At 45.0% G+C, this 14,701-nt stretch overlaps 1 protein-coding gene across 3 annotated transcripts in view; it reads right to left on the bottom strand.

Annotated features, from left to right (window-relative positions):
- LOC132765475 (semaphorin-3F-like) overlaps positions 1-14,701 on the bottom strand; it is a 73,169-nt gene continuing 58,468 nt past the window's right edge. For 2 of the 3 annotated variants that reach the window (XM_067464166.1, XM_067464167.1), the window contains exons 13-18: positions 14,015-14,103; positions 13,880-13,921; positions 12,059-12,216; positions 11,332-11,399; positions 4,186-4,319; positions 1-907 (exon numbers count right to left, since the gene is read on the bottom strand). In XM_067464166.1, coding sequence (XP_067320267.1) covers positions 449-907; positions 4,186-4,319; positions 11,332-11,399; positions 12,059-12,216; positions 13,880-13,921; positions 14,015-14,103 — 950 coding nt within the window. In that variant the 3' untranslated portion in view covers positions 1-448. The remainder of the gene's footprint in view (positions 908-4,185; positions 4,320-11,331; positions 11,400-12,058; positions 12,217-13,879; positions 13,922-14,014; positions 14,104-14,701) is intronic. The other variant, XM_067464168.1, reaches the window with a different exon arrangement.

Below are 14,701 nucleotides of genomic sequence, written 5' to 3'. Positions count from 1 at the left end.
TTTTGTTTAGAAAAGAAGTCAGCACTTTTTTATTTTCTGCAATCAGTTCCTGCAATACAGAGTTAATAAAATCATGGGGTTAAAAATGTTGAAGGAAGCCACACCAATTTCCTGCTGTAGGGAAAGAGGAATGAACACTGTAAAAAATAGACTATAAAACCAAAGCCCCTGGAATCAGCACTGCTCATATTTACATCTGTGAAAAAAGCCAGTGAGCCCTGGTCCTGCAAAACCCTGGAATTAGCCTGGACACACAACACAACACACCCTGTTAGCAACAGTGTTGTCCCCTCAGGTTGGGGTGAAGGATGCAGGGAGAGGTTCTCCCCATGTCTATATCCACCTAGCTCTCTGAAGAAGAGTCCATTGGAATGTCACTCTTGTACACAAAAAAAACCATGGGTCAAGAGACCCTTCTCCGTGCCCCCAACTCCCCTTGCCCCTCCACTCAGCTTCGAGGGGGGGACCGGTGGCCTGTCCATGCCTTGGAGCGGTGGTGATGGTGGTGGTTGTGCCGACGAAGGCTGCCGCTGCTTTGGGAGTGCTGGGCACTTCCTGCTGTCCAGTTCAGAGAATGCTGCAATGCTCTTTGCCAACTGGCCTGCTGTTCCAAGTCCCAAAGGTTAGGACCGCTGTGGGACTGGCGGCCACTCCGACCACGGCTGGTGTCCTGGCCCCTGTGGAGCTGTTGCCAATAGCTCTCGCAAATGCCAAGAGCTGGCGTCTGTTCTTGGGCCATGGCTCCCTCAAGCAAGGCACGTGGAAGAACATGCAGACGGAGGCGGCGGAGAGTGTGGCGGAAGCGATTCTCGGTGCCAATGCATTGGTAGAGCCCACCATCAGCTGGCGTCACGGGTCCTAAAAGCACCCCCTGAGGGGTTCGTAGCAGCACACGATCTCGGGACAACTGGAACAGAAAAGAATGATAAATGGGTAACATGCTGTTTTTAGTATATTTCTAGATCAGCGGTTCTCAAACTGCTTCACAGAGCTCTTAGGCACCCCCCACCTTGCTTAGGAAGCATGTGGCCTGTGGTGCCCAGCTACCGCTGGCATGGCCTATGGGGTCTTCCTGCCAGCAAGAGGGCTTTCTTGCCACCAGTGCAGCCTGTAAGCCAGTGTTTCTCAACCTGAAGGTCGGGACCCCTGAGGGTCGCGAAGGGTTGTCAGAGGGGTCACCAAAGACCACCAGAAAACACAGCATTATCTGATGGTAATGGGGATTCCATGTGGGAAGTTTGAGCCAATTCTATCGTTGAAGTTCAGAATGTTCTTTGATTGTAATGAACTACAAATCCCAGCAACTCCAACTCCCAAAAGGCAAGGTCTATTTTCCCCAAGCTTCACCAGTGTTCACATTTGCGCATATTGAGTATTTGTGCGAAGTTTGGTCTAGATCCACCATTGTGTGAGTCCACAGTGCTCTCTGGATATAGGTGAACTAAAACTCCCAAACTCAAGGAATACCCACCAAACCCTTCCAGTGTTTTCCATTGGACATAGGAGTTCTGTGTGGCAAATTAGGTTCAAATCCATCACTAGTGGAGTTCAGAATGCTCTTTGATTATAGGTGAACTATAAATCCCAGCAACTACAACTCCCAAATTACAAAATCAATCCTCCCCCAACCCCACTAGCATTTACATGTGGTTGCATTGGGTATTTGTGCCCAGTTTGGTCCAGTGAATGAAAATACATCTTGCATATCAGATATTTACATTATGATTTGTAACAGTAGGAAAATGACTGTTATGAAGTAGCAACGAAAACAATATTATGGTTGGGGGTCACCACAACATGAGGGACTGTATTAAGGGGTCACGGCATTAGGGAGGTTGGGAACCACAGTCTTTCTGCTAGCAAGGCAGCCTTCTGACTAATGGAGATGGCCTTCCAGCTGGTAAGGGGACCTTCTGGCTGCCTGTGAGCCTGTGAGGGAGCCTATGGGGCCATCCCGCCGTCACCATGGCCTGCAAGGCCTTCTTGCCAGTACTTTGACTGCTTTTCATGCAGGTTGAACTAAGTGGTGCCTGGAGTTGTTCCTATGGTTATTATTACTATTATTATTTCAAATGGTGGATGATCATATGTTGGGAGTGCTTTGATTTGTGGTTTTACTGCATGGCAGAAACAAATTGGACTGGATGGCTCCTGGAGTTTCTGCTGCTATTATTATTATTATTATTATTATTATTATTATTATTATTATTGCAAAGTCTAGATGGCCCTGGGGGTCTTCCACTGAAACACTGTTTATGTTGTTTAAAATTGTTTTTTCATTTTAATTGTATTCTTTCTTTCCTTTTCTTTGCACTGCAAGCAAGGTATGTGTCTTGTGCATAGGATTTTTTTCCCCGTTAGTTCACACAAACATTCTCCATCTATCTGCGACTTGCCCATCTGTCAAATTTTGAAATGCAATGCGGTCCCTGTGTCCAAACGTTTATTGGGGCTCAGCACAAGAAACTTTTCCTTCAAAAAGTGCTCCGCAGCTTTAAAAGTTTGAGAACCCCTGTTCTAGATACATTAATGTACTGCTTCTCCCTCAGTGAGGTCCAAAAGGTGCCTGTGGCTTGACCTCTTCCCTGCTTAATAATAATAATAATAATAATAATAATAATAATACTTTATTTATACCCCGCCACCATCTCCCCAAGGGACTCGGGGCGGCTTACATGAGGCCAAGCCCAACAACACATCTAAAACAACAAGCAATAATAAAACAACAAGCAATAAACAAAATAACAATACAATTAATATATTATTATTATCAGAAAAGGCCCGGAGCGGGGTATGATTAGCTTGGAAAAGAGGAAGCTAAAAGGGGACATAATAGCCCTACTTAAGTATTTGAAAAGTTGTCACACTGAGGAGGGGCAAGCTTTTTTTCTGCTGCTCTAGAGACTAGGGCACAACAATGCATTCAAAATGCAGGAAATTGTTCAAGACTTTCATGGCCAGAATCACTGGGTTGCTGTAAGATTTTTGGTCTGGCCTCACAACCTCTGAGGATGCCTGCCATAGATGCAGGCGAAACGTCAGGAGAGAATGCTTCCGGAACAAGACCATACAGCCAGAAAAACTTACAGCAATCCAAAGATATTTGTATTAAGAAGAATTTTCTGGCCATAAAAGTTGTTTCACAGTGGAATAGGCTTCCTAGAAATATAGTGGAGCCTCCTTTGCTGGGCGGGAGGGGTTTCAGCAGAGACTGGATGACCATCTGTCAGGAATCATAGAATCAAAGAGTTGGAAGAGACCTCATGGGCCATCCAGTCCAACCCCTGCCAAGAAGCAGGAATATTGCATTCAAATCACCCCTGACAGATGGCCATCCAGCCTCTGTTTAAAAGCTTCCAAAGAAGGAGCCTCCACCACACTCCGGGGCAGAGAGTTCCACTGCTGAACAGCTCTCACAGTCAGGAAGTTCTTCCTCGTGTTCAGATGGAATCTCCTTTCTTGTAGTTTGAAGCCATTGTTTTGCGTCCTAGTTTCCAGGGAAGCAGAAAACAGGCATGCTCCCTCCTCCCTGTGGCTTCCTCTCACATATTTATACATGGCTATCATATCTCCTCTCAGCCTTCTCTTCTTCAGGCTAAACATGCCCAGCTCCTTAAGCCGCTCCTCATAGGGCTTGTTCTCCAGAGGAGTGCTTTGATGGGGTGTTCCTGCAAGGCAAGGGGTGGGATCAGATTGCTCTGTTGGTCTGTCCCAACTCTTAGGGGTCTGTGATCCTAGGTAAGTCAGGCTAACAGCAGCTGCCTGCCCCAAATGGCACCAAAGTAATCTATATCCACAAATACAAAAGTATGTATAGCTCAATAATAAACAGGTATGAAATATAAACTTGCCCCAAATGGTAAACATTACATCTCCCAGGTTCTGTTCCAACCCCCCAAAACTTCGGTGTCTCTAAATAATCATGTGACCTCTATAATCTCAAGTAATTTTGCAGTAATCTCTGGGAAATTTTTGGGAAAGAAACAGCATATTTTCCAACTCCCAACAGCCAGAAATCCTACCAATTTGCTATTTTAATTTTTCTAACTAATTCCATTTTGTTTCAACTTGCATTAAAATGAAACAAGCTTCTGTATTTGTCCTCTTTGATTATTTTAACCTCTACACAGACCAAATATGGCTACAGTTGAGTCATTCCAAGATGAGACGTGACGAGGGGCTTACCACTTTGCGTTTGTCAGAATCGTCCGTTTGCATAAGCCACTTGACAGACGTATGAGGAGATCGTGGTTCACACTCCAGGAAGATACTTCCTCCTTCTAGTCCATATTGGATCTGCTCACGTAATTGCTGCTCTACTGTGAGAAAAGGGAAATGAATCAGAGGAGATGGAAAAACGAAGTTCCAATGGCAGTAAAAGTGAGAGAAGTAACCATGAAAAAACTGCCCCAGTTGGGTTCCCACGGTTAAATGAAGATTTTAATCCTGTTGTTCACAGTCATAGTCGCCAAACCATACTGCCTATTCTCCACACAAGTTACTTGCACTAAATTCTACACTAAATTCTAGAATAACACAGAAACATCCCTCTTTCTGAGAAGCAATGTATTGTAGTGGTTTGATTATTTAAACTAGGATTTTGGGAAACCTAGATTCAAATGGCCTCTCAGTAAATCACTGGGGTGACTTTGGCAAGTTGCACTCTCTCAACCTTACAAAAACTCCATCTGTGTTCATATTTGGGCATATGGAATATCCATGCCAAGTTTGGTCCAGATCCATCATTGTTTGACTCCAAAGTGCTCTCTGGATGGAGGTGAACTACAACTCCCAAACTCAAGGTCAATGGCCACTAAACCCTTCTAGTGTTTGCTGTTGGTCATGGGAGTTCTGTGTCCCAAGTCTGGTTTAATTCCATCATTAGTACAGTTCAGAATGTTCTTTGATTGTAGGTGGCACAGTGGGTTAAAGCACTGAGCTGCTGAGCTTGTTGATCGAAAGGTCGCAGGTTTGATTCCGGGGAGCGGCGTGAGCTTCCGCTGTCAGCCCTAGCTTCTGCCAACCTAGCAGTTCGAAAACATGCAAATGTGAGTAGATCAATAGGTACCGCTCCGGCGGGAAGGTAACGGCGCTTCATGCAGTCATGCTGGCCACATGACCTTGGAGGTGTCTATGGACAACACTGGCTCTTCGGCTTAGAAATGGAGATGAGCACCACACCCCAGAGTCGGACATGACTGGACTTAATGTCAGGGGACTACCTTTACCTTTATACTATAAATACCAGTAACTACAACTCCCAAATGACAAAATCATTTTTTTTTTGAGTGAAGGAAAAAAAAATTAGGTCATTAGGTGTATTGTGTCCAAATTTGGTGTCAATTGGTCCAGTGGTTTTTGAGATCTGTTAATCACACAAACGAACATTACATTTTTATTTATATAGATACACTATTTTAAGTCTTTATAAACCCTCCCCACACACTTAAACACTACATAACCCTCCTTGAACGTGATGCTCACGTAATCCTCGGCTCTGGCTTTATCCACAGGGGCAGCCTCTCCATACAGACAAATGCTCTTAAATCCATATTGAAAAACCGTGAAATAGCGAATCCGTGAAAAGTGAACCGTGAAGCAGCAAGGCACCACTGTACTACTTGTTCTGTCACGCACTGGGCCTATAATAATTGTCTTTTCAAACAGGACGTGCACCTTGTGCCCAGCGGGAAGCCAGGGCACCACGAAAGAGGCCTCAAGGATTTTCCAGTACAAATGGCCTTTAGATGGCTTGTAAAGTATAACAAAGTCCTTTATTATTGAAGAATCAAACAGATATTTCTCAAATCTTCAATGAGTCAAACAAATGCTTCAAGGCTTTGAGGCAACTGGTAGCTTCCTTAATCTTGTCCACAAGGGACAGGCAACTGTCTTCGTTAACTGTTCCTTTACTTTAGAGAAAAACCCTTTTCTAACCTCTCCCAGACTGACTGTAATCTAATCCCTACTGAGGTGGGTTCTGCTACCGGATTCAAACTGCATCTTGAGCACCGAGTAGACCTACCAGCAAAGGCTTGCAGATTCTCCAGCTGGAGTTCTTTGGGTCTGAAAGCTGTTTTCCCTCTGGAATTTCTTAGAGACTTTAGGGCTGTTTCCCTCAGATGCTGTAAAGCTGAGAGGCTGTGAGCTCTCTGCCAGAGCTTTGGGACTGTTTTCCCCCGGAATTCCCTGGAATTCTTAAGAAGTGAAGCTTTTCTGCGGGTGAAGCTACTCCACGTCCTATAGCAGTGTTTCTCAACCTGGGGGTCAGGACCCCTGGGGGGGGGTTATGAGGGGATGTCAGAGGGGTCGCCAAAGACCATCAGAAAACACAGTATTTTTTGTTGGTCATGAGGATTCGGTGTGGGAAGTTTGGCCCAATTCATTGGTGGGGTTCAGAATGCTCTTTGATTGTAGGTGAACTATAAATTCCAGCAACTACAACTCCCAAATGCCAAGGTCTGTTTTCCCAGTGTTCACATTTGTGCATAATGAGTATCCCTGCCAAGTTTCATCCAGATCCATCATTGTTTGAGTCCACAGTGCTCTCTGGATGTAGGTGAACTACAACTCCAAAACTCAAGGTCAATGCCCCTCAAATCCTTCCAGTATTTTCTGTTGGTCATGGGAATTCTGTGTGCCAAGTTTGGTTCAGTTCCATTGTTGGAGGAGTTCAGAATGCTCTTTGATTGTAGGTGAACTATAAATGTCAGCAACTACAACTTCCAAATGACAAAATCAATCCCCCTCAACCCCACCAGTGTTCAAATTTGGGTATATTGGGTATTTTGCCAATTTAGTCCAGTGAATGAAAATACATCCTCCATATAAGATATTTACATTACAATTCATAATAGTAGCAAAATAGTAGTTGACGTAGCAATGGAAAAAAAATGTTTGGGGGTCCCCACAACATGAGAAACTGTATTAAGGGGTCACGACATTAGGAAGGTTGAGAACCACTGTCCTATAGCTTAGTTTTCTTCTGTAAGACTAACTAAAATGGTTCCCTTCCCTTCCCATGTCCCTGGGAGAAGGGGCGGATCCAAACTTAATGATAGACAGGTGGCTTGTCCTATGACTGCAAACCAAAGGAAGCCACCTTTTTGCAGAATCCCTGAAACGTTGGAATGCATGCAAACACTTAACAGAAAGAAAATAAAGTTGGAGTTCCTGGTACAGACGTACCAGCACACTACTAATACTAGTACACCTCACAAAGCAAAAGAACATGTAGGGATAGTGCCTTGAGCTTTTAAAGAAGCATCAAACAAAACCATCTTGCATTTTAGGCACACAGAAGAGAAAGCAGCTTGGCATCTCAGCGCCTTGAAAAAAGTGCATGAAAATATCTCTTTAACGGATGAAAAGAGGAGCATCCAAACAGATGACTTGGAGAATTTCTAGTCTCTGACACAACCCTATCCTTTGAAGTGCCGAAAATGGCAAGTGGTATCAGCACCACGTGTTAACTGGAAAGCTTCAGTCACTAGGTTCTATTAATCCTCTCCCAGGATCAAAACAAACCCAAACTGGCTGCCAAAATAATGGGAAAAGAGAGGAGGGGGTTGTCTGCCTAAGATGACTAAGCCCCATATATGTATGCCGTTGCCCCAGTGAGAAGGAAAGCAAGGAAACTGCAAAGTCTTACTCAGCAAAAGTGGTTTAAGACCTGGTAAAGGCTCCAAGAGTGAGTGAGTCTGATCTGGTTAGGAAATGATTATGCTATGCTAATAAAGGCAGGGTAAAACAAGGCAGGCCATTCTCTACTGAACGTGCAAAACCACATGTATTCAGTGAAGCAAGAGGGCATGATTTAAACTGAATTATGCATCATTTTAGTTTATCCTCTTAACTGCCAGCCTCAACGTTTTATAGGACACACTCATTGTAACCGACGTCACAGCAAATCCTTCCTGGGAAGCAGCACAGGAGATGCAAAATCCCAGGCTACAAGATGTTCCTGACTAATCTAAAATTACTGAAATGTAATTCCCTGTTTGCAAGAGGCAAGGATGCAAAAGGAAACTCTTGCATCAGGATAAATGACTCATCAACTGGCCTAGTCCCATACCAATAGTTTCCTCCAATATGCTCTCTTTCACAGACCAATCTTTCTGAAAAATAGAGCTCCTTAGGCAGAAGCTGGCATTACAAGGGTTGAATGAAAAGTAACGCCTCCACTTTCGTAACTCCTCAAGAGATGGCAGTACTGGTATGTGGCAGGTACTGGCTTCTTCAGTAGACTCTCCTGTACAGTTCCATTTTGGCAGGAAGCCTTAGCATTGAACAGTTGTGTTGTTAAAGTGCGAAGTATGGAACCCTGTGCAGATGGTCATGATGAGAAAACACAACATACAAACTACCTACAGACCCACCAAGAAAATCCAACAAATGCTACGTTCAGCAAAGGACAAGAGGGACCCTCTCACTTCTGCAGGAGTCTACTGTATACCATGCAGCTGTGGACAAGTCTACACAGGGACCACCAAATGCAGCATTGCCCAAACACGAATCAAGGAACAGGAAAGGCACTGCAGAGTACTTCAACCTGAGAAGTCAGCCATAGCAGAGCACCTGATGAACCAACCTGGACACAGCATATTAGTTGAGAACACAGAAATGCTGAACCACTCTTAACAACCACCATGTCAGACTACACAGAGAAGCCATTGAAATCCACAAGCATGTGGACAATTTCAACAGAAAGGAAGAGACCATGAAAATGAACAAAATCTGGCTACCAGTATTAAAAAACTCTAAAATTATAACAGCTAAACAACAGAGGGGAAAAAACCAGGCACAGATTAACACCTCCCAGCAAAAGATTTTCCCAGACTCAGGCAGGCCTTCAAATACTAATGAAGGTGATCAGCTAAACATTCACACCTAACTGCAGCAGGGAAGAGCTCCTTGCCCCACCCCAGCCATTCCACAGATATATAAACCCATTTTTCCTACTTCCAACAGACCTTCTCAACCTCTGAGGATGCTTGCCATAGATGCAGGCGAAACGTCAGGAGAAATGCCTCTAGAACATGGCTCTATAGCCCGAGAAAACCCACAAGAACCTAATATTAATAATAATTATTAATATTATTATCTCCGCAATTGCATCTCCTTCTATGAACCAGCGTGAACTCTAAGATCTTCCGGGGAGGTCTTCCTTTCACTCCCACCGCCGTCACAAGTACGATTGGTGGGGACGAGAGAGAGGGCCTTCTCGGTGGTGGCCCCCTACCTCTGGAATGTCCTTCCAAGGGAAATAAGATAGGCCCCATCCCTCCCCTCCTTTCGTAAGAGCTTGAAGACCTGGTGGTTTCAACAAACCTTTGAGAATGCAACAAACCTTTAGCCCAGCCCCAAACATTATACTTCCTACCTATTACCTTGGTCATCCCTCTAATAGGCCCTGGAAATGAGCAGCCACAGACCTGCTATTGTTGTTAGCCTGTTATAGCACTGTAATTACTTCCCGGCCCACTCATATTTTGAGTTTGCATTATTATTATTATTATTATTATTATTATTTACAGAATTTATATTCCGCTCTTCTCATCCTGCAGGGGACTCAGGGCAGATTACAATGTACATATACATGGCAAACATTCAATGCCATAGACACACAACATAGACACTTAGAGGTTATTAACTTTCCAGCTTCTGGCCACCAGGGAAGCTGTTGCTTCCTCATTCTTTGCATACTTGCATTCTTCCTGGAGATTTTTATTGCCTCGTAAAGCAGTTAATTTAGCCTCCCCACAAAGTGGTACCTAATTTTCCTACTTGACAGATGCAACTGTCTTTCGGGTTGCAAAGGTCGACAACAAGCTAAACAATTTTGGTCGGGAGCTCACGTCGACCCGAGCTGGCTTCGAACTCATGACCTTTCCGTCAGTAGTGATCTTAATCCAGCTGCGCGACAGTCCCGGTGCTAGCCTTGGCCCGGCCTTTTAATTGCTCTGAACAGGCAGGATTATTTTTAATATATGTGTTATTGTGATAATTTTTATGCTTATGTTGTTTTCTTAATTTTATGTTATGCTGTTTACTCTGTATGCTTTGGTGATGTTACTTGGAAACCGCCCTGAGTCCCCCACGGGGTGATAGAGCAGTATATAAATAAAGTTTTATTTTATTATTATTTATTAAACTGTGGAGATTTGCTACTAGAGGAGCTTGGAAGTTTCTTTTTCTTTCTTTGAGAACCTCTCTCAACCTCTAAAAAACCCCTACTGACATAGCTAGTGGCAATATATTACAAGCTGCGGCGTTCTGGGATCCTTTGGTTTTTCCTTCTCCCAAATGACTTTTTCTGAACTCTTGTTTTCATATATTAAAAAAAAGGACTGGCATATTCTTGGAGGCTGAATCTCTCAATGGCTATCCATCATGGTGGAACTGTGAAGTCTCTGCTATGAGAAGATGTATGCCTATGGATGCCAGCTTGTGGGAGAAAACAAGGGAAGTGTGCTTTCATGTTTAAGCTGCGCCTGGAGGCTTCCCAGAGGCAAGAAGAGGGGCTTCAGTCTAATCCAATTGGTCTCTTCTCACATTGTCATCTTCATTCGGCAGCAGAGCTGCTTTTTATGTCATTACAAACAAACTACACAAGGTTTCCTTGCAACCTTTATTACACTATCTTCCTTGTAGAAGTGCTGATGTGTGTTTTCCCACCCGGAGTGCTGAGCAGGCATTGCTCTGCTCTGGAGAGCTGGGATAACCTTTCCTCTCCTGCTTTTGTAATGGAACACAGCTCGCCTTTGCCTTTTCATCCCCAGAGGAGGCTTATTTCCTTCTTTTTTTTGCACTGTCCTTCTAAGACTTGCCAAATAATTCCAATGTTCTGAATAAGGGAGAAATGCAACGTTTGTTAAGCAAGAATACGAATAAGGGTTATTCTCGGGGCGGTGGAGGAGAGGCTCAAACCAACCTTAAAAACTCTGGCATAGACACTGAGAACTGGGAAACCCTGGCCCTTGAGCGTCCCAGCTGGAGATCAGCTGTGACCAGAAGTGCTGCAGAATTTGAAGAAGCACGAATAGAGGGCGAAAGAGAAACATGCCAAGAGGAAGGCACATCAAGCCAACCCCAAGCAGGACCGCCTTCCACCTGGAAACCAATGCTCTCACTGCGGGAGAAGATGCAGGTCAAGAATAGGGCTCCACAGTCACCTAGGGACCCACCCTGGAGGATCATACTACTCGGACAGCGAGGGATCGCTTAAGTAATCAGGCATATATAATCAATCAAGTACACTGAACTTGGAAGACTATCCTACTCGGACAACGAGGGATCGCCTAAGTAAGTAAGTAAGGAGAAGAGGCTTACCCTTGGCGTTAAATCCTCGGCACTGCCGCAGAGGATCACCGTGCTTGATGTCTTGGCGCCGGCTCCTCCTGGATGGGAAGCAAAAGATCAATAGGTTCACTCCCATTCCCACCCAAAGATCTCTTCCCAATCAGACCGTAAGACATTCACACCAAGCTGCAAGCAAGCAAAGCAACGCTTGGCGTTGCTATGAGAGATATTGACAAGCTGGAATGTGTCCAGAGGAGGAGGACTAAAATGATCAAGGGTCTGGAGAACAAGCCCTATGAGGAGTGGCTTAAAGAGCTGGGCATGTTTAGCCCGAAGAAGAGAAGGCTGAGAGGAGGCATGATAACTATTTATAAATATGTGAGAGGAAGTCATAGGGAGGAGGGAGCAGTCTTGTTTTCTGCTTCCCTGGAGACTAGGACACAGAACAATGGCTTCAAACTACAAGAAAGGAGATTCCATCTGAACATGAGGAAGAACTTCCTGACTGTGAGAGCTGTTCAGCCATGGAACTCTCTGCCCCGGAGTATGGTAGAGGCTTCTTCTTTGGAAGCTTTTAAACTTTCCAAAGAGATGGAGCAACGGATGCAAATTGAAGGAAAATAGATTCCACTTAAGCAATAGGTAAAAGTTGGCCATCTGTCAAGAGTGCTTTGTTAATGTCTTCATGCATGGCAGAAGTGGGTTGGTCTGGATGGCCCTTGGGGTCCCTTCCAACATTACGATTCAATGGCCTCACCTTTTAGCGGTGTGGCTGTAGCGGGTGCAGCGTTGGCCATCCCAGGCACAGTAGGGGTCCCGGGCCAGGCAGCAGTCGGCACACGCTTCTCCGTACTCACGGCACCGATGCAGACTCAGCTGGGAGACCCCCACATCTGAGGAGACATACAGCTGTTGCTACAAAGGAAAGAGGGCAAAATGACTGGACTGAACCCAGTGTGTTTTTTGCTATTTCCCCCACAGTGGGCCTGGTACTCCGTCCCCCTTAAAAAAGCAACCTTCAGAGTGTTTATCTATATCAGGCATGGGCAAACTTTGGCCCTCCAGGTGTTTTGAACTGCATCTCCCACAATTCCTAACAGTCTTCTTGGAGGGCCATTCCCAGATGGTCCCCCATGCTTTTTAACATCTACATGAAACCGCCGGGAGAGGTCATCCGGAGTTTTGGAGTTGAGTGCCATCTCTACGCGGATGACGCCGAACTCTACTACTCCTTTCCATCTAATTCCAAGCAAGTCCCTTGGGTATTGGATGAATGCCTGGCCGCTGTGGCCGTCTGGATGAGGATGAATAAGCTGAGGATCGATCCCGACAAGACAGAGGTCCTCCAGGTCGATCGTAAGCCGGATCAGGGTATAGGGTGGCAACCTGTGCTTGACGGGGTTGCATTCCCCCTGAAGTCACAGGTCTGCAGCTTGGGTGTCCTCCTAGAGTCATCACTGACGCTTCAAGTCCAGGCATCGGCGGTGGCTGGGAGGGCCTTCACACAATTAAAACTCGTGCGCCAGCTTGAGTACCTCGTGAAGTCAGATCTAGCCATGGTGGTCCACGCATTAATCACCTCCAGATTGGATTACTGTAATGCACTCTATGTGGGGCTGCCCTTGAAGACGGCTTGGAAATTTCAATTGGTCCAGTAGGCGGCAGCCAGGTTACTAACTGGAGCGACTTACATGGAGCAGTCTACCCCCCTGTTTAAGGAGCTCCATTGGCTGCCATTCATTTTCCAGTCCCAATTCAAGGTGCGGGTTCTTACCTACAAAACCCTGAATGGTTTGGGACCCGCCTACCTGCGTGACCGCATTTCTGTGTACGAACCCAGGCAATCTCTTCGACCATCTGGAGAGTCCCTGCTCGCGCTCCCGCCCCCTTTGCAGGTGCGATTGGTGGCGATGAGGGAGATGGCCTTCTCTATGGTGGCCCCCCAACTCTGGAACTCACTCCCCAAGGATATTAGACAAGCCCCCACACTGGCAGTCTTTAGGAGGAGCCTGAAAATGTGGCTGTTCCAGTGTGCCTTCCCAGAATAAAGGAAACAATGCCCTGCTCTGATTAACTCCCTGCAAAATGTCCTCAGAAGCACTTTAATTACCTATTGGGTTGGTCTCCCTACATTATCTTTTAAAACCCTCCTGCTTAGATACCTCCTACCTCTGTTCACGCCCAGTGTTTATTTTAAAATGTTTAATTTATTACATTTGGCCCAGCCATAAGGTTTTTAAAAATTGTGTGTCATGAGTATGTGAGTTATATTAATTGTATTGTTTTATTTGCTTGCTGTTTTGTTTTTATTTATGTATTGTTGGGCTTGGCCTCATGTAAGCCGCCCCGAGTCCCCTTGGGGAGATGGTGACGGGGTATAAATAAAGTATCATTATTATTATTATTATTATTATTATTATTAATTGTGGGAGTTGAAGTCCAAAACACCTGATCTATATCCCAACCAGAGCTTGGTAGAACTTTTTTTCCCCACTGCAGCTTCCAACATGGTTGGTGGATTGTGACAGCCACCATCCAAAATATCTTTCCCCTGCTCTAACCGTAAACAAAAACATACCCGTTTAGAGGATATCCATAGAGTCTTCACTGGAGCGGGAACCTGCAGGGCAAAAGGGGGAAAGGAACATGAGAGGGACACAAATGGGAAGTGTTTTGGGTCAGCAATAAGGATTTGGGTGACTTGCTCACTCACTCGAAACACCTCAACCTCCTCCAGGGTCAGTTCTTCCAAGACTCCTTGCTCCTTTGGCAGCACAATAACCTTCTGAACTGTGCCCTGGTCTGGAAAAAAAAAAGAACTTGGCATGAACGGCAAAGTCCACCTTCCCTGAGGAAAAAACACACTGAGATATATACAGGCTCTCTATCTCCCTGTGACATACACAAACACATACACATACGCTCTTTAAGGAGCATCCTATTCCAATCTATATAAATAAAACTGTAATGTTAGTTTGTGGGATTAACAGAACTCAAAAACCACTGGACGAATTGCCACCAAATTTGGCCACATGACACCTACTAACCCAAGGAATGACAATCACTCAAAAAAAATTATTTTGTCACTTGGGAGTTATAGTTGCTGTGATTTATAGTTCACCTACAATCAAAGAGCATTCTGAACTCCACCAATGAAGGAACTGAACCTATCTTGGCACACAGAACTCCCATGACCAACAGAAAACATTAGAAGGGTTTGGTGGGCATTGACCTTGACTTTGGGAGACGTAGTTCACCTATATCCAGAGAGCACTGTGGACTCAAACAATGATGGATCTGGACCAAACTTGGCACTAATAGTCCATTTGCCCAAATATGAACACAGATGGAGCTTCGGGGAAATAGACCTTGACATTTGGGAGTTGCAGTTACTGGGATT

This window comes from Anolis sagrei, chromosome 2 (genome assembly GCF_037176765.1).
Source record: "Anolis sagrei isolate rAnoSag1 chromosome 2, rAnoSag1.mat, whole genome shotgun sequence".
Taxonomy (NCBI): domain Eukaryota; kingdom Metazoa; phylum Chordata; class Lepidosauria; order Squamata; family Dactyloidae; genus Anolis; species Anolis sagrei.
Note: the sequence above shows the minus strand (reverse complement) of the source record. Positions and strands in the feature narration are given on the sequence as shown.